Consider the following 20,638-nt stretch of genomic DNA (forward strand, 5'->3'; position numbering starts at 1 on the left):
AACAAATTGTATCAAAACCAATGTACTGTAATAGTCACCGCTGTAAGAGTGGTCAGGGAATATAGTTAGTTAGTGTAGTGTCACCAGGAATGCCATTTTAACTGGACAGGAAGTACAGCAGGCTGAAGAAAAGATGCACAAAATAGTTCCTGTGGTTCCAGAAGTGTAGTTGTTTGCAGGGGGTGACTGGGACTGGGGTTCCGCAGGAACATTAGTTGTGCAAAGGGCTCAGTTCAGACAGATCAGCAAACAGGCAAAGGATCAGTCCAGGCAGCAGGCAGGAAAGTGGTTTGCAGGAAAGAAATTAGCTTGATTACCCCATCAACACAGACAGTGTTGATGGGGGAATCCATCCTGCCAAGCCATTGTCTGCTTCCGGTCTTCAGACAGTGATTATCACTAGAGGCTATAGCTGCAGCTAGTGATAATCACAGATAAAACCCAGCATGCTGGTTGTATTCAACTTTGTACATTCAGCCTGCCCATAAACGGTTTGAATCTCGGCAAGTTCAGCAGGAACCAGCCGAAATTTGAATTGTGTATGCCCTGCCTTAGAGCACTGGGCTAAATGCAAAGTAGGGATTTAGAACATAGCAACAAGCTGGTCATATACACATAGATATCTTTTGTTGAGCCTGTGAGATGAACAAAAGAAATTTAACAGATATGCTCCATAAGAACATATGTCCCTTGCCAGATATTGTACTAACAGCTGATACCCGTAGTTATCAGACTATCCAAAATCAACTTTGGTCGAGCCCAGATATGCCAAAAGGGACCACCTTTAGTATTTGACTTTTGATTCCTGACTTGCTCTCAAATACAATATAATATCATCTGATTGGTTGCTTTGGGTCAGTGACAGTGAATAGTTGCATTTGGGTCAGTGATTTTGTTTTATAACAGTAATCCAAAAATGAAAAAATAATAAAGAATGCAATTTGCAATTTAGCTTTGCTCTTATTTTTACGGTTCTGCTAGCAGCAGAATCTTTCATATTTTAGAATACTTTAATGTTGCTTGAATGGTTCTGTCATCCCTGCTTCTCACTGCAAAATCATTTGGTGGAAAATATACTAGCCAACAAATGTATGCTGGTACATGAAGAATCCAGTGCCCTGCAGATATTATGATGTAAAAGACAAGACACCACATTTATGACCGAAACGGTGCAATGATATTAGTATGTTGCCAAAAGCATTATATTTACTTAAAAGCTTGTGACACTAAGAGCAAATATTTTTCACTGTAATCAAGTCTAATAGCTGCCAGGATATTTGTAGTAAATACCTCTAAAATTGTTTTTCTAATATCTTTCCAATGCTTTAGGGCAGTAATGCTTTCTTTTCTTTCAAACTGAATTGCTTTTTACAGGTCATGGTGCTGTGCTGAATGCAGAGGGCGATGTGGAACTTGATGCAATTATAATGGATGGCAGAAATCTTGCTGTAGGTGCAGTTTCCTGCATCAAAAATATTGCTAACCCTGTCATGTTTGCACGCACAGTTATGGAGAAGGTACAGTAGGCTAAGTTTTTTATTGGCGTATGTGACAACAGTCAATGCTGGCTTTTTCATAACAGAACTATGTGTATTGTAGAATTTGCTACTGCACTTTTAAACTACCTTTTATAGATAGCCTCTCTTGAGCTGAAGACATAAAGGTATGATGCAAAGACATTAAAGTGTACCTGTGTCCAGCCTATCTACATTGAAGCATTTACATTTTCCTAATAAACGGAAAAAAGATGGAGAACAAGCCCTCCTTGACTAACCAGCAAAAGAGAGTGAAGCGGCACCCTTGTGATAGTTCATATGAAGAACGGCTTTAGCTGGTGTCCTCCCATATGCCACTCCCATTGACGCATTTCACCCTCACATAGGCTTAATAGAGGTGGAAGTGACAATCTGCACCAGGGTTTTGCACATCATTAGTCATGACTGATATCAGATACAGCTGAGTTGATAAGAGAAGCAGAACTTCCACTGATCTCAAAGGGCTACATTCAAATAACTAGCACTGAGATAATAGATCGATGTTACAGCACACAAAAAGGTTACAGTCACACTTGATCTCAACAAATAGTTGAACAAATCAAATGTAACCTTTAAAAAAGAAATGAGCCCAATGTAACAAATCTTTGGTAATAACCAAACTTCAAAGATATTATAGGTCTTTTCTAAATATTGCCCGTGTTTCCAAATTAAATTAGGTATCGAGGATCTCTGGTGTGGCACAAAAGACATATTATGCCTATAGAAAATTGAGTGGAAGTGCTAGTTCCTAGTAAAACCCTTAACTAAATTTGATATGCTCATCTGGATCCCAAAAGAATGAGCAAAATCTAACTCCAATATTGACCTATGTAACTTCAGGCACTGTGGAGGAAATCATTCTCAAAAACTTTAACAAAGGCGTTGAAATCACAGCTTCTATCTCCTTGTTTATCTCACACCAAGGGCATGGCAGCCTTCCAAACTTTTAATGTATGCAAACAGCAAGTGTTCTGAGCTGTTAGAAACGACTGAAATCCTATGTTATAGTCTTTGATCTTTAACTGATTAGTCAGTGAGGGCTCTTTTTAGAGTTTTTTTTACGGTTTATCAGCATATGTACTGTAAATAATTTAAATTGCGTAATCTGGGCACACATGTACTTTAACCACTTGATCTCCAGAAGATTTACCCCCCTTCATGGCGAGGCCATTTTTTGCAGTACGGCATTGCGTTATTGCGATGACAACCAGGCAGTCATGCAACCCTGTACCCAAATAAAATTGATGTCCTTTTTTTCCCACGGTTTTCTTTTGGTGGTAGTTGATCTATTTTTTGCACTATAAACAAAAAAGACCAACAATTTAGAAAAAAAGTATATATATGCTGTAGCACTAACCCCAGAAGGAGCTGCTGGTTATTTTTGGGCTTACCGTTACCTTCCGTTCTCCTTGTTGCACATCTAGGGGGATGTCCCGTGGTAGATGGCCCAGTAACTTGAGACTGACAATAGATCCACTTGAATGGATTTTATTTGCAAAACTCAAACCATTGAACAGTCTTTCAACTTGGGATCAGAGGGTTGGAAAAGGAAGCTCAGGTACTCTTAATGTCAAAGTCCAAAAATGTTAAAGAACTTGCTTACTTTGACTGTATCCAGAGAATAGCCATTCGCAGCTGGATGATCACTCAGGTTGGACAGTCCCTCTCTCACAAGGCCTAGCAGCCAACAAGGTGCTTACTCAGGAACAAAGTCTTTGTCACAGACGTTGTTGCAGAACATGTAGGGAAACTAAGCTTCAGAACACTTGTAGGATACCTGGATCTTTCAGCCTGCTTGGCGATATCCACAAGACCGGATTCTCTAGGCTACTTCAGCCCTTCCAGGCTCTTGTTAAGAAAACCAACCCATACATGGTGTTCTTCTAAAGAGTCCTCCCCTGGAATGCTCGAAGTACACTGGGTCACTGACGAACCAGAGACGGCACCCAACCACCTCGGAATGCTCCTTTAGTTTCCTTGCCTCGGGCTAGCCAGACCCGAGATATTAAAGTCAGGTGGATCCGCACCCCAGGCCATAGCCTTCCTGGGGGCTGGTCAGGAGGACCAGGACCATGAAGTCAGCACATCATACTGGACTGGAACCCCAAACCACATGATGTCTGCATCTTAAATACCCTCTCCCAGAGGGTACAACGAGAGGGCCACTCCCACTGACCTGGCTCCAAAAGAGAGTAACTTAAGCACCCAACCAGACCGTAGTTCCACACTTGCCACAAGAGACAGTGCCCCCTGTGGCCAGGCTGAACATCTCACAGCCCAGTCAGACTGATGCAGAGGTCCAATTTAGACAAATAAACCCAAACCAAACTGCAGTTTAGGTACAGTTTAACTTTGAAAAACGCATAGTGCATGCTCTTCAGGAGCCGCCGCTACACTGCTATAAAACATATCAAATAAAAATATGTAAAAAATTGAATTTCTTCCTCAATTTAGGCCAATATGTATTCTGCTACATATTGTTGGTAAAACAAAATCCAAATAAGGTATATTGATTCGTTTGTGCAAAAGTTATAGCATCTACAAACTATGGGATATATTTATGGAATTTTTATTCATTTATTTATTTTTTACTAGTAATGGTGGTTGTCAGCGACTTATATCAGGACTGAGATATTGTGGCAGGCAAATTAGACACCAACTGACACTTTTGACATTTTTTAGGGGACCAGTGACATTAATACAGTGATCAGTGCTAACAAATATGCACTGTCACTGTACTAATGACACTGACTGGGAAGGGGTTAATATCAGGGGCGATCAAAAGGTTAATTGTATGCCTAGCCAGTGTTTGTGTACTGTGTGGGAGGTGCTTTTACTAGGGGTACATAGGAGGTGCTTTTACTAGTACCAGGAACACATGATACATGCCCTACTGGCAGAACTGCAATCTACCTAATAATTTGGCAATAACCGATGAACATCCTATGCATTAAGGTGAAAAAACTTCTGACAGTGACTACACCCCAACCCCACCCCCCCCCCCCCGTTTTACTCACCTGAGCCCGTTCGTTCCTACCTCTCTGCCCATTGTCTTGGCTCTCGATTGGATAGATTGATAGCAGCACAGCCATTGGCTTCCACTGCTGTCAATCAAATCCACTGAAGTGGGCACGGGGGGGGGGGCTGGCCGAATCAGGCATTCTGGCACCCACACACACCCAAAGAAAGTGCTTCTCCTAGGTGGATTCTCGATGCAGGGAAGAGCTCATAGCACCGCCAGGGGACCCCAGAAGAGGTGGATTGGGGCCACTCTGTGCAAAACTAACTGCACAGTGGAAGTAAGTATGACATGTTGTTATTAAAAAAAAAAAACTCTGTGACCATCAATGGAGCATGAGCATCTTCAAACCTCAGTTTAAAGGAAAGTATATTCCTTACTTCTATCTTTTTTTGCAGTGTGAAAAATAAGCGTATCTATACTGATTTATTTATGTTGTTTTTGGTAGAGTGAGAAAGGATTAGAACTCCTGTCAGGTTTTTCTACCATTAAAAGTTAATTGGAGAGATTCCTTCACATCCTGTCTCGTAAAAAAAAGGTAGTATCCAGGACAAGAATGGAGAGGAAATCTCTCTAACAGCAAAACAAACATAAAAATGCTTTATTTACGCTTTAAGGGCTACTTCACTTTTTCCGAATATATTAAAGGGTTAACTAATATTGTACACCCTCCACACCCTTCCCCGGTCCCCACTATATTTCTCTCCATAGGTTATATAGCTGCCAGTGCCCACACAATCGGTTCAGTGGTCTTGTGATCTGAAATCTCTTATCCCACGGGTTGAGATCAGGACTCTGTGCAGGCCAGTCAAGTTCCTTCACCCCAAACTTGCTCACCCATGTCTTTATGGACCTTGTTTGTACACAGGTATGCAGTCATTTTGAAGGGGCCATCCCCAAACTATTCCCACAAAGTTGGGAGCATGAAATTGTCCAAACTGTTTTGGTATACTGAAGCCTTAAGAGTTCCCTTCACTGGAACTAAGGGGCCAAGTCCAACCCCTGAAAAACAACCCCACACATGAATCCCCCCCTCCACCAAATGATTTGGACCAGTGCACAAAGCAAGGTTCATAAAGACATGGATGGAATTTAAGGTGGAGGAACTTGACTTGCCTGCACAGAGTCCTGGCCTCAACCCAATAGAACACCTTTGGGATGAATTAGAGAGGAGACTGCGAGCCAGGCCTTCTTGTCCAACATCAGTGCCTGACCTCATAAATGTGCTTCTGGAAGAATAGTCAAATATTCCCATAGACACACTCCTAAACCTTGTGGACAGCCTTCCTAGAAGAGTTGAAGCTGTTATAACTGCAAAGGGTGGGCCAACTCAGTACTGAACCCTACAGACTAAGACTGGGATGCTATAAAAGTTCATGTGCGTGTAAAGGCAGGTGTCCCACTATTGACAATATAGTCTATGTCACTTGGTAATAAGGAAAACAATACGTTTTCTACACACCAGAGATAAGTTGTATATCATTTTCTCATTTGCGCTAAAGAATACAGTTTGGAGTCTGGGAAACTGCATTGAGTTGTTGAACTAACATGACACCGAATTTTGCCCAGAAAGTGGAAACCTGGTTGTGAACAAAGGGGCATGGTAACTATGGGCTTGTAGAGCATTTTTGTTTTTACCAGTGGCAAAATCTCTACAAAGTAGAAATGTGTTGTTTTAATTAATTCAGTTATATCTAAGGGCCGGTTCATACTATTGCGATGGCAGACATTACATGTAATTCGCAGCACACTGCTGTTCATTACATGCAATGTCTGTGCGGTGCGATGTCAGCCATACAGATTGTATGGCCGATATCGCACAGCATTCGTCCAAACATGCACAGGATACTTTTTTGTATTCGGACCAGAATCAGATTGCATGTGTGTTCACACATATGCAATCCGATTCATGTCCGAACTATCAATTCGCAGTGCGATATGCGAGCTGAAAGGGTGTCGTTAACATATAATAACACTCCCCAGCAGCTCGCATATGGCAGTGTAAACTGCCGTGCGTGTCGGGTGCGATGCTGATTCGCAGGGTTCTCGCACCGCAATAGTATGAACCGGCCCTAAGAGGTGTTCTAAATAATTTGTGGGTCTTACAGAAACATGTGTGTTGTTTTTTTAATATTTGAATTGTCCGCTAGCTGTTGTTGTTGTTGTTGTTGTTGTTGTTGGAAATAAGACTTCTCAAGGCCCTTCCACAGGAACGGTCTAATCAGATCCTCCATTCACTCCTAAGAATTGGTAGGTGTAAACGGCACCTGCCTACCTCCGGTTTAATCTGGTCTGCTAAGAAAAAGAAGGGGATCTGTCCTCCTCTGTCTTGGTGGATTGGATCAGAGGGCAGTCGGGTGTAAACGGACAGCAGAGTCTGTTTACTCCTGCCCGACCATAGAGCACAGAGTGGGGACCTGTCATAAGTTTGTAAATTTTGGTAAATTTGTACTTTTTTTTACAAGAATAAATTAAAGTAAAACAATAAATAAACAATATACTATTTTTTTTTTTTTAAACACACTTGCTACAAATGTGAGCAGTTTGAACAAAGCTTATAATGCAACAATACAAGAGTTATCTTTAGATCCATGCCAAATCCATGCCAACACAAACAAAAGATCCAGAGATAAAGGCAGTTAACCTAGGAGGTAAAAAAAAAAAAAAAAAAATTCTGCACTACGCATAACTAGTCAATATGTTTTGTTTTGTTTTTTTGTTTGTTTTTTAAGCCTCTAAAATGCATGAATGGCAACAAAGCATTACTTTTTTAAATAAAATATAAATATAAAAAATTTATATAAACTTTTTTTTTCACTTGTAAGGTTGCTTTACCTGATGTTATGTGCATCTGGACACCATGAAAATCACACTGTAATATAGTTATGAAGTAAAATTGTAGAGCAGCCAGAGCGATTCAGCTCTCCATCTGCTTTGCATGGCAGGCTAGGGGGCAGTGTGGTGCACGATTGAGCACACCTCACCTTCCCCCTTTTTTTTGTACAAGCTTTATTTAAAATGTAAAAAACGTACACTTCATGGCGCATTGCAGTGCGTTTTGGGCCAGTGTGCTGCAATAAAATGTAGCATGTCTGGATTTTATCGCAGCACGCTGCAGCTCAGCACTGGGCTGCATTGTAGTGTGAATAGGACACATAAGAAACAATTATTTCCTGCGTGTCCCTGAGGCGACAAACGTTTTACCGTTTTAAAACGTTAAGAAGGGAATAAAATGTTGCATAAAATCGTATTTATTTTTTATTTTTTTAATGCACACCTACTAGTAAATCGAGAATAAAAGCTACAATAGTAGTTTTCATTTATGAATAAATGCAGAGCAGTACCCGAGCTGTGAAACTGATATCTCATTGATGAACAATACACAGGGAGAAGACCATTATCTTTGTGCAATTATTAGTTCACCCAGGTGTTAAACTTTTAATACAGAGCAGGTAAGTGTACACTGACATCAGAGCAGAGGGCCACTGTTTGCACAAGGAGAGTCATGATCTAACTGTGTATTCTGCTAGGACGTGGCTGAGCAATGCAGAGGCAGGAGAGGCTCCCGCCTGCTTTAGTTGTGCCCCCTGAAGCATGGGGGTGTACACAAAATGGATTTCTATCTCAATCTGTGGCTGTGGAGAAATATATATATATATATATATATATAAATATATATATATATATATACACACACACACATATATATAAATTATTGTTTTTGTGCCGGGAGTTTAACTTTAATAGTATGATGACATTTTTCTGCCACATACCACATAGAAAAATCTATGATAAAATGTGTTTTTTCTGTTATTTTTCTTTATTGCTGGCTTACTTTGATGATAGGTCATGATACTGCTGCTATTGGAATTTCAGGATGCTGCTGTAGTGCTGCCACATATAATAAGTGTTTGGGTTACACAGGGATGAAATGTGTCTTAAACAATTATAGATAGCATTTTACTCTGTTGCAAAAAATATATATAAAAGTTTCTGTGGATAATCATACCACAAACTGAAAGATGAATGAGAATTGGGTGAACTGAACGGAGGTTCACTTATCTTTGTACAGAGTAACCTCCTAAATAATGCCGTGCAAAGGTTAAAGTGATTGTAAAGTCTTGATTTTGTCCTATAAAAATAAAAAACATCTTATACTTACCTGCTCTGTGTAGTGGATTTACAGATAACAGCCCAGATCCTCCTCTTCTCGAGTCCCTCTTCAGTGCTATGGGGGCACCCAAACCCTTCATGCGGGGAAACACACAAATCCCTGTGCTGTCAGAGGAGAGGAGACATGCCGTTTGTTCCTAGTAAGTAGGAACACCAAAATGTCTCCTCTCCTACTCAGTCCTGTCCCCATACAGTTAGAACACACTGAGGGAACACACATTTAACCCCTTGATCGCCCCCTATTGTTAACCCCTTCCCTACTAGTGTCATTTACACAGTAATCAGTTTTTAATTTTTATAGCACTGATCACTATATAAGTGTCAATGGTCCCAAAAATGTGTCAAAAGTGTCTGATCTGTCTGCTGCAGTGTTGCAATACCGCTAAAAATCACAGATCACCATTATTACTAGTAAAAAAAAAAAGCAAATAATAAAAATGCCATAAAAATTCCATAAATCTTTCCCATAGTCTCCCCCTCAGGCCGCCAATATGTCCCCTGGGGCTTGATTCCGGCCCGGGTATCACAGCTCCGGCGCTGTGATTGGCCGGAGCTGCAATGACGTCACTCCCGCGCATGTGCGTGGGAGCCACAGCGAACGGCACAGTACAACTGAAGCAATGACAGGTACTGACATTGCTTCAGTTGACTTAAGTGCGCATGTGCCGCATGATGTTGAAATACAGGGATATCTCCTAAACTGTGCAGGTATAGGAGATATCCAGTGCAGCCACAGGCAAGCCTCATTATAGGCTTGCCTGTAGTTTAACCACTTTAACCGCTCCTTCTGAAGGACGTTCCTGAACGTCCTATCAGAAGTAGACGGCTCCCACCCGGCCGTATATATGCATTGGCAGGGTGGGAGCCGTCTACTTCTGATAGGACGTTCAGGAACGTCCTTCAGAAGGAGCAGGATCGCGCGCGCGCGCGTGCCCGCGCAGCGGTGCGATCCCGATGTGCTCGTGTCACCCGGACACGGCACATCTCAGATCGGCAGGAGGGCTCTGTGATTGGCCCTCCTGATCACATGACGGCCGTGTCCAATCACGGCCATCATGTGATGTAAACAAACAGCCGGTTGCTAGGTAATCGGCTCTTCTCTCCTCACACGGAAGTCATCGCTGAGGAGAGGAGAGCAGAACGCTGCAGCCGGCTGATGATCAGTGAGTATGAGCTGTTTTTTACAGCTTTTTACTCACTGATCATCAGTCTAGTGTAAACACACCACACACAACACAGTGTAAACACAGTCCCCACATATGTCCCCAAAACACACATGTACCCAAAACATACATGTCCCCAAAACATACATGTCCCCAAATAATAAAAACACATGTCCCTAATAATAAAAACATGTCCCCCACATATGTCCCACTAAAATCACATGTCCCAATGATTATCTGCACACATATGTACGTGATCACCTGCACACATATGTACATGATCATTTGCGTACATATGTTCGTGATCACACAAACCAATTATTATACACTTAACGGAATTTTTTTTACCAAAAGCATGTAGCAGAATACATTTTGGCTTAAATTTATGACAAAATTTGATTTTATTGGATTTCTTTTAAAATGGAAAAAATTTAATATTGTTTTTTTTCGAAATTTCCGCTTTTTTTTGCGCTTATATCGCAAAAAATAAAAACCGGAGTCGTGAATAAATAACACCAAAATAAAGCTCTATTTGTGCGAACAAAATGATAAAAATTTAATTTGGGTACAATGTAGCATGACCGCACAATTGTCACTAAAAGCGCTAGAGCGATGAAAGCTGAAAATTGGGCTGGGAGGGAAGGGGGCGAAAGTGCCCTGTATTGAAGTGGTTAAAGTGGTTATAAAGGGTTTACAACCACTTTAACATTATGTCATAGCTTGCATAAGCATGAACAGTTGTGCTCAAAATAGTAGCAGTGTGTTTAAAAAAGAAGTGAGTAAAGCTCAAATTTATTATAATAGAATAAGGAATATTAGGCTTTTCCAAAAAAATAGCAGTGCATTTTTCTTTACAAAATCAAACATTTACTGTATAAACTGAAACATGCTTGCAGATTTAGCTTTTCTGTGAATCACTGAACTAATATTTAGTTGTATAACTACTGTTTTGTGTTGCACGGAGTCATTCGATTTCTGGCACTTGTGAACTGTGAACAGGTATTCCAGTCCAGGATGGTTGCACTACATTCCACAATTCCTCTGCATTTTTTGGTTTTACCTCAGAAACAGCATTTTGTATGTCACCCACAAGTTTTCTATTGGATTAAGGTCTGGGGATTGGGCTGGCCACTTCATAACATTAATCTTGTTGGTCTGCAACCAAGATGCTGCTTGGTCACAGGTGTGTTTGGGGTCGTTGTCTTGTTGAAACACCCATGTAAAGGGGATTTCCTCTTTGGCAAGACAATGTGACCTCTTCAAGTACTTTGATGTATTCAAACTGATCCATGATCCCTGGTATGCGATAAATAGGACCAACGCCATAGTATGAGAAACATCCCCATTTATCGATGCTTATGCCACCATGCTTCACTGTCTTCACAGTGTACTGTTGCTTGAATTCAGTGTTTGGGTCTCGTCTGACAAACTGACGATGGCTCCTAGGCTCAAAAAGAACAATCTTGCTTTTATCAGTCCATAAAATGTTGCGCCCTTTCTATTTAGGCCAGTCAATGTGTTCTTTGGCAGACTGTAACCTTTTCAGCACATGTCATTTTTCCAACAATGGGACTTTGCCGGGGCTTCTTGCCGATAGCCTGGCTTCATATAGGCATCTTCCAATTGTTATGGTACTTGCAGGTAACTTTAGACCTTTTTTGATCACCCTGATCATTAGCTGAGTCTTTGCCATTTTGGCTATTCTTCGATCCATTGCATCCATAAAGGGGGAAGCAACAACCACGCTTAAAAGTATCTGAGGGGCTTTAACAGATGTATAGATAAATAGTAACGTAGCAAAATTAATTTAAAACAAGAACTTTTTTACATTGTATTAAAAGAGCTCATATGATGATGATATGCCCTTCAAAAATAGTTACAATCTTCTGTCCCCCTTGGACAGCCCAATGCCCACAACGCCACCTCCTGCCTGTCCTGGCAGGGGTCAGGTGGTGACCTGTGTGAGTGGCACTTTCAGACTGCAGCGGACAATATAAGTTTGACACTGATTCTTGATGGTAAGTCTCAAATACCTCCATGGTGACACTTGACATTCAGAATGTACTGAACTGTATCATAACATGTTGCCAAATTATTTTTCAGATGCTTTTGTGATTACCCTGATTAAGCAGCAGTGGGCTGCAAAACATGTTGGAATCAACCGCTGAAAAAAAATGTGCATCAATTTTTTAACAATGTAAAATTTGTTTGGTGTTTTATTATGGTTCTATTTTTTTTACTCACCTCGCTCTTTAGCTATACAGCCGTTAAAGTCCCCAGGTGGTTGTTTGCTTCCCCTTTATGTTTTTTCTTTAGAAAACAGTCACAGCCTGAGTAGAAAAACATGTACCTTGCTATCATGTTGTGGATAAATACCCTTGCTCTTTGTGTAAAAACAGTGGTCTCTCAAACCCCATGCTTGCGCTCTCCAATCAGCAGGGGGATTTGCTGATTGGAAAATTATAGGTCTAACTCAGCAGGGGTGTGTCCAAGTTTGTTGGACCTTTGTAGAGAGACCACTACTTCCACAAAAAGAGAAAGGGTCCTTCTCTACAGCATACTGAGCAGGATAGAAGCCCCTTTACAGCTGTGGGTGCTTTCTAAAGAAAACAAACTACAGGAATGTATTTACATGATTTAAAGTGAAGTTCCATTATAAATGTTGTGCATGAATTGTCCCATCTCATTTTCCACCCTTAAAGCTGAAGCTGTAGGAGGGGGCTAAAGGCGGGCGATTGTCTCTGTCGAATCATCTGTATGGCTGTTCTGCCTGAAGACCCAAAGCTTTTTACAATTGGAGATAAGAGACAGGAAGAGGATGGGCAGTACTTGCACAACATTGGGGTATACAAAATTACAGTTAATTGATGTGACTAAGGCCCCTTTCACATGATAGACCCACTCGGATCCGCCTGACCGTTTTTAAGGCACATCCCAGCGGGCCACCCATTGACTTGTATGGGCAGGCGGATGTCAGCGGAGATGTGTCCGATCAGACATTCGCTGAAAACAGACGGATGGCGATACATTTGCCATCTGTCCAGCAGATCGGATCGGATTGGATCAGATGAAAACTAACATGCTTTCCGTTTTCATCTGATCTTCCCATAGAGATCAGCGTGGCTCTGACAGGTCCATCCCTGCACAGTGAGCAGAGACGGACCTGTCATCCGCCGGCACAGTGGGGATCAACGGATTCATCTCCTGCTGAAAGGATCCACCCCATGTGAAAGGGGCCTAAAGCTGTAGAGATTTTTATTTTTAAATGTTAACAGCTTTAACCCCTAATGTAGGAGTAGGCATTCCTATGAGTCCCATTTTCATTTTCTTTCATCCCAGGTATTACATATTTGTCGTCATTTCTCTATGCAAACCGTTTTACAATCAGCATATATGCAGTTTAAAGACAAAAAAAATCATTTCTGGGAAGCTTTATATCCATTGTATTCAGTATTTAGCTGATTCTAGGTCAGTGACTCATAAAGTTTTTAAAGTTGACCTGTCATCGGATATATGTTTTCATGTTGGGTGCACACATGCTAAATAATGCATAAAAAGTATTTATTATCTCTCGCATTACTTCTCTTGACAATGCTTTCATCTATATTTCTCTTAAAGAAGACAATCATATTTTGATCAGGCATAATCTAGGATCGGTATTTACTTCCTGGACTGAGAGTGTAGAGAATACACTAAATGATTGTGCCTATGCAGTTCTTTGCTGTATTTACAAATGTATGACACAGATCAACCACGGATGTCACCTCTCACCTTGTCCATTGCAGTCTTGCAGCCTGATAAGTGGGTGAGATGAGACTGAGGAAATTCTTCTTCATGAATACAGCAGACTCATCTCAGCCTGGGTAAAGCCAGTGACTGGAGCTCAAGGATGTTTTTTAGTGATATACTGAATATTTTTGGACATGTCAGGAATTTATGCAGTCTTGTAAAGTTACTGAAAAGTCCACTTTAGGTCAGAGACAGCCACTATTATTTTCAGAGGCAGATCGGCAATGGCAGGATTTGTATTACTTTGGTTATACTTTTCTTTTACATATGCTTATCTATGTTGGTTCATATCATTTCCTGTTATACTACACTCCACTAAAAGGAGATCTTCCCATCTATTCCAGTGCTCCTTGAGTTCTATTAATGAATGCCGATTGTCACTTTTTTTTTCTTCATCTCATGGGCTTCTAATTTGTGAGTTCTGGAGAAACAGTGCAGAAAATCCCATGCTGAGATTGTTTCGTTTTCATTTCCGCTTAGCTCTGCTCCTTTGATAATTTTTTGATTGTTTGTGCTTTGTAGCATTTTCTTAATGCTGAGGCTTTTATTCACTTTCTTGTTGAGATTTGGTCTCTCTTTTATGGCTGTACAGCAGGGTGTCCAAAAGGAACAGGTTATTTTTTTTTCCATCTGTAAAGTTTATTCCTTCTTGGCGTGCTGTGATTACGGGTGCAGTGCTCAGACAGCAGCTTTTCAGTGTACTGAACAATTTACTATTGTGTCCTTTTTTCTTTAAACTAATTACTCATTTTTATTTTATTTTTTTAATCTCATAACATAACAGAGAGAGATTCATGGACTGTCCAGTAAAATCAAATGTCATTGATTTTTCATTTTGTGAAACCGTATAGAGCCTTGTAATGTAAAAAGAAAAAAAAAACAAGAAAAAGCTTACTTTTGTGATAGTGTTATTTCTCTTTGTTTCAAATATATAGTTTATAATGCATTTTGCTTTCCTATATTTTAATACTTTAATCAATTAAAATAAAATAAAAGCTAATTTATTAAAATACAACAGCAACCTTATGAAATCTCAAATTACAGCTGATGTATGCTGGGTTGCCTGAAAGCTGTGCATGTCTTGAACTCTCTCCTGGCTGTGGAGCCTGTTATAAACTTTAAAATCTGTGATGAAGTAAAGCACAAACCTTGCCCTGTATTGAGACTGTGTTATGCACTGAAAAGAAGCTGATAGTGAAGTGGCCTTTAACCACTTCCAGCCCAAGGCCATCATATGACATGTGGACTTTGAGTGGAGATATCTAAATGATGCCTGCAGCTACAGGCATCATTCAGATATCTTTTTTTTCTGCTGGCGATTTTCTGCACCATAAGAACAATCATAGCGGCTGTTCAGCTGCTTGATTGTTTTTAAAGGCAGTGGGAGGGGTAGTCCCTCGTCTGCAATTTGCGAGCCAGAGAAGGAATCCGCTGGCGGAGGAAGTTTACCATAGAGAATACCGTGGGCCTGATGATCCCTGGTAGTCTCTATTGCCCCATACACTTGGTTGGACATTCCGACCACAAAATCCATTGGATTTTTTTGGATGGATTTTGCCCAAAACTTGTCTTGCATACACACGGTCGCACAAAGTTGTCGGAAAATCTGATCATTCTGAACGAGGTGACGTACAAAATGTACGAAGGGACTAGATAGAGGCCAGTAGCCAATAGCTTCCGTCTACAAATTGTTTCTGAGCATGCGTGGCACTTTGTGTGTTTCTCTACACACGATCGGAAAAAGTCAGATCGGATTTTGTTGTCGGAAAATCCAATTTAGATCCAGCTCTCAAACTTTTTCCATCGGAAATTCCGACAGAAAAAGTCCAATAGAGTCCACACACGATTGGATTTTCTGACAACATATTCCGATCTGACTTTTTCTGTCGGAATTTCCGACCGTGTGTATGGGGCATAAGACCTTCAGAGGCTAGGCATGACATTATGACGTCATGTCCAACTCAGCAGATGTAAACACTGCCATGCTCTCAGCTAGAAGGGCAGATTTTATTTTATCTCCAACCTAGAGGAGAGACCCCACATCTCTCAATAAAGAGGACCTGTCATGCCCTATTCCTATTACAAGGGATGATTACATTATAAAAAGTTGCAATGACCTCCATTTTATTCCCCAGGGTCTCTGCTAAAAAAAAAACATATGTAATGTTTGTGGGTTCTGAATAATTTTCTAGCAAAAAAAATATGATTTTAACATGTAGGAGAGGATTGCCAGAATAGGCCCGGTATGGAAGTGGTTGCAACATGTTACAACTGTAGTTTAGGTGTAACAAGTAACATAGTGACAACTCCTCCACCCCTTAAAAAGCCCCCCCCCCCTCCAGTAACAGCGTGCGTTCTTCTCCCCTGCCTCCACTGCCACTTTTGAATATTTTGGGTCCTCCCACACACCCTTGTCATTCATTCACAGAAGTTTGTGAATGAATGTTTGAGCTACAAGCCCTATCTTCCATGATGGATGAACTTGTAGTTCTAAATAGAATGATCACCACACTTGTAGTCCATTGACGCTTCCCCAACTGAAAGCCCGGACCTTAGTATGGACAATTTGGTGGAGGAAGGATCTGGAGATACCTGGCTTTATACCTACGATCCACTGATTGTGGGTGCAATTGATAACACCTTGGCAGCCATTGCACTACATGGTGGGTGCTCAGTGTGCTCCTGTACCTTTAAGGAGGGGTGGGCTCCCCTTCAGTCCACCTGCCCTCATCTATCCATCAGAATGCGTTTGCTTCCACTGTGGAGACACTTATAAGTTAGTATTAGGGACCATAGATGCCAGGGTGAAGTAGCGAGGCTCTATGGCTTACACATGCATTTGCAAGTGCATGCAGACTAAACCCCAGCTTTTAACGCATACTGTTAGACAGGTTGACTTGGCTGTCTGTGAGCTGGTCGGTAAGAAAGCTTGGTCTTTTTCCCTTGGATTTATCCTTAGCCTTGTATTTAACTTATGTCGCCCCCCATTGCTGCCTACTGCAATGGCCAATAATAGAAGCGGCAGTGGCGCTTTTTTTGTATGCACATACCATACCTGTGGTATGTGCATAAAAAAAACTGTGTTAAATGGTGAGCCACAGAAATTGGGTGCATAAGCGGTTCGCCCATTTTGCTGTGAATCATGATTTGTTGTACAGAGAAACCAAAAAGCATGATGAAGTGATCGAACAACCTGTAGTACCTCAGTCTTTTAGGTGCAAAATGTTACATTTGACCCATGCTCCTGTGCTTGGGGGTCATCTCAGGATGGCTAAATCTCACAAATGGGTTTTTAAAAAGTTATATTAGCTTGGAGTATACCAGGAAATCAAGGACGTCTGTGAGTACTCCCCAGACTGTTAAATAACCAACCCAAAGCCCCATTTTTGAAGTCCTCTGGTACTGCCTTTTGAGCACATATCCATGGACTTAGGGGGGGGAGCCTTAGTCAAGTCAGTTAGGGGTAAACAATACATTTCAGTGGATCTTCACTATGCCACCACATGTCCGGAGGCAAGCCCTTTCAAAAATACTTCATCCAAGGTTATCACACGGGAGTTGTTTCACATTTTCACAAGAACTGGGCTCCCATCCAGGATCCTGACCAATCAAAGTAGCCCATTTTATGTCTAAGCCCCTGTACACACGGTCGGAGAATCTGTCGGAATGCGTCTTATCGGACCGTGTCTTCAGATAATCCGACTGTGTGTGGTATGCATTGGACTGATTCCGTCCGAATCTCCGTCCGACCCAATTTTCCAACATGTTGGAAATATTTCCCGACCAACTGGGCCGGACGGACCTAATCCGATCATGTGTATAGCATTTTGATCGGACCAAGTGCCAAGCATGCTCAGATCAAATTCCTACATCAAAGCTATTGGCTACTAGTCTGAATGTAGTCCCATCGTAACGAAATTACATCATCACGTTCTGAAAGATTGGATTTTTCGCCAACTTGGCCCGACCGTGTGTATGCAACAGTTTCGGACAAGATCCGTCGGACTAAATCCGACGGACAAAATCCGACGGATTTGGTTGGCAAAATCTCCGACCGTGTGTACAGGGGCTAAGACTATAAAGGAGCTCTGTAAATTGTTTAAAAAAAAGCACTTGTGGATTCCATGTATCCCAGCTGCAAATGGATGGGTTAATGGAATGCTTCAATGAAACTGGCTGAAAAAGACGGTTTGTGATTGTTTACTGTCTCATATATTGTTTGCCATAAGGGAGGTATTACAGGCATCCACAGGGTTTTTACCCTTTTAGTTGATTTATGGGAGACACTTCTGTGGACTACTGGATATGGTTAAATAGATAAATAAGGTAACAAGAGGCTATTGTCCTACCTAACATTCGGATTATCCAGCGGACTTGGTCCAGCAAACCAGAGTGTGTGGGCTCCGGCTGACTTTTTGTTCCCAAAAGTACACCGGACTTAGAAAGAAATCTTGACTTAAAATTGCCTGCCGGACTCGCAAGGTGTAAACCTCACTCCTAGTGGTTTAACCCTTTTGCTGATTTATGAATAGAGGGTTCATGGTAAACCCAAGAGAAATACAAGATTGGACTGGAGGACGCCCACTATTTGGTATACATGGTAGGCAGAAGTATTATCAAACTCCAGCTGAAGCAATGTATAATTATCTCTGATTCAGCTAGCTTAACCGGTGAAACCAGTCAGGCTATCTAGTTTTTACCTGGCCTCTCCAGCTCTTGGGATGCACACTGGGGCTCTGGTCTGATAAGTATACATTGCTCTCTTTTATGGATGCTTGGACATGTGTCTAATTTTACTGCACTGCCTCAGTTGAATGGGCTTTTGTCTGGAATCTGCACACTCTTTAAGGCTGGGTTCACACTATGTGCAGAGTGGCATGCAGCAAGGGGTCCAGTGCGTCCCTGTACACTGTTTCAGAGGCTAGTTAGGTCAGAATTTTTGCCTGAATTCAGACCTGAAACTGAGCCAAAGATGCACCAGACCCTTCTCAGAGAGTTATTTGCCATGAGGTGCCATGTTGAACTTCCAGTGACCAGTATGAGACAGTAAGATCGATAACACCAAACTTAACACACCTGAGACATTGTAACACTAACTAGTCACATGACATTGGGGAGGGAGAATGGCAAATTGGGCCCAATTTGGACATTTTCACTTTTGTTGCCAGCGGTTTGGACATTAATGGCTGCGTGTTGAGTTATTTTGAGGGGACAGCAAATTTACACTGTCATACAAGTTGTACGCTCACTACTTTACATTGTAGCGAAGTGCAATTTCTTCAGTGTTGTCACATGAAAAGATATAATAAAATATTTACAAAAATGTGAGGGATGTACTCACTTTTGTGAGATTCTTTATGCCTTTTGATCTCACATATTACTGGGTCTCAGTATTTACTACATATATACCTGTCTTAAGAGTTGGATAATTAAGTTCTGGTTGTTACAACTATAAATGCCCATATTGAAAGAGCAGTGGCCAGGTTTTTAACACTGTTGACCAATTTGGTTTTAAGAGTTGTGTGTTTGTCTCTCTGTGTTTTCTAGCATTTTGAATAAAATATAAATTGTACGTTTGCCATTTTTGTAGGATGTGCTAGACTGTTCCCAGAATTAGCCTTTTTTTATACACATTGGGGGTTATTTACTAAAGGAAAAATCACTTTGCACTGAAAGTGCACTTAGAAGTAAAGTTGCTGTAGATCCGAAGGGGACATGCAAGGAAAATAAAAAACAGAAGTTTAGCTTGTACATGATTGGATGATAAGATCAGCAGAGCTTCCATTCATTTCAGATCTACCCCTTAGATTTAGAGCAAATGCAGTGCAAAGCGGATTTGCCTTTCGTAAATAACCCCCATTGTGCATATTTGTTAAGGGTACACTGTGGAGTCAATGCTATTCTCCTGCTGGGTCTTGCATGATATGGTAAGCACTATGCAAATCATTATTTTCTGTAGGCATCTTGTAGGCATTTTGTTACTAAGGAATATGACCAATTCCATTGTACTTGTCATGATTAACACTGAATATTCTAGACAAAACAAATTAAGAGAAAAAAAATCTAATGATTTTTGTGCCTAGAGTAAAGGTATATACTGCAGATATGCATATAAGGGGTGTATATGTGCAGAAAAAAAAATGCTGTCCTGTCCTGTCTATTCTACTTGCTGTTGGCACGATGTGCGGTGATCCTAATCCGACTAATAAAACCTTACTTAAAAGCATTGGCTTTTCCTATACTTTAATTTGCATTATGGTATGAGGCACAGGAAACTGCTCACCAAAACTATCCCACAAAAGGATAAATAAACAAAGGGGTGTCATTCGTACATACAGTAGGTACACATAGAATTCCATTGTCTTTTGTATATGTATTTGAATGTCAAGAAGAATGACTTGGCCTGATATTTTGTACATTCTATTGTTTTATTCACACAATACTACGAAAGCCAGCGCAAATGTGATTTTCTATTTTTTTTGTTAAATAAAAATATTTTTTTGCTGCTAATTGTGTTAGTGGAGAAAACGATAGTACTATGGCAACAGACATTTGGTTTTCTGAGCTTATTTTCCTAGGTATTATAAGCTTCACATTAAAATGAATCTATCAGTAGGTTGTGCCAGGAGTCTATTTCAAACAGCATGCTGCTCTAGTTTATGTGACATTATTCAGGAAAGCTAACACAGGTACAAAAAAATGAAATTTTCCTTACATTGGATTGCAGCATAAAGTCCCCCACAATTATGATTTTAGGGCTGAAACAAACACTCTTTATCGTGTATACGAGTGTCTGTTTAACTCTTACTAAAAATACCTTCTTTGTCTGAAAATAAAGCCCTACCCCGAAAATAAGACCTATCGTGAGTTTCCAGGATGGCTGCAATATAACCTCTACCCCGAAAATAAGCCCTAAGTCCTTGTAAAGTCATGCAGTTCATTCCCACTGCAGTGCTCAG

At 40.9% G+C, this 20,638-nt stretch overlaps 1 protein-coding gene across 3 annotated transcripts in view; it reads left to right on the forward strand.

Annotated features, from left to right (window-relative positions):
- Window positions 1-20,638, forward strand: part of LOC143988351 (isoaspartyl peptidase/L-asparaginase-like) — an 85,442-nt gene that overhangs the window by 30,069 nt on the left and 34,735 nt on the right. For all 3 annotated transcript variants that reach the window (XM_077487864.1, XM_077487863.1, XM_077487862.1), the window contains exon 3: window positions 1,375-1,517. In XM_077487864.1, the coding sequence (XP_077343990.1) occupies window positions 1,375-1,517 (143 nt within the window). The remainder of the gene's footprint in view (window positions 1-1,374; window positions 1,518-20,638) is intronic.

The sequence above is a fragment of the Lithobates pipiens genome, unplaced genomic scaffold (assembly GCF_037356315.1).
Source record: "Lithobates pipiens isolate NorthernLeopardFrog02 unplaced genomic scaffold, aLitPip1_a1.2 Scaffold_18, whole genome shotgun sequence".
NCBI lineage: Eukaryota > Metazoa > Chordata > Amphibia > Anura > Ranidae > Lithobates > Lithobates pipiens.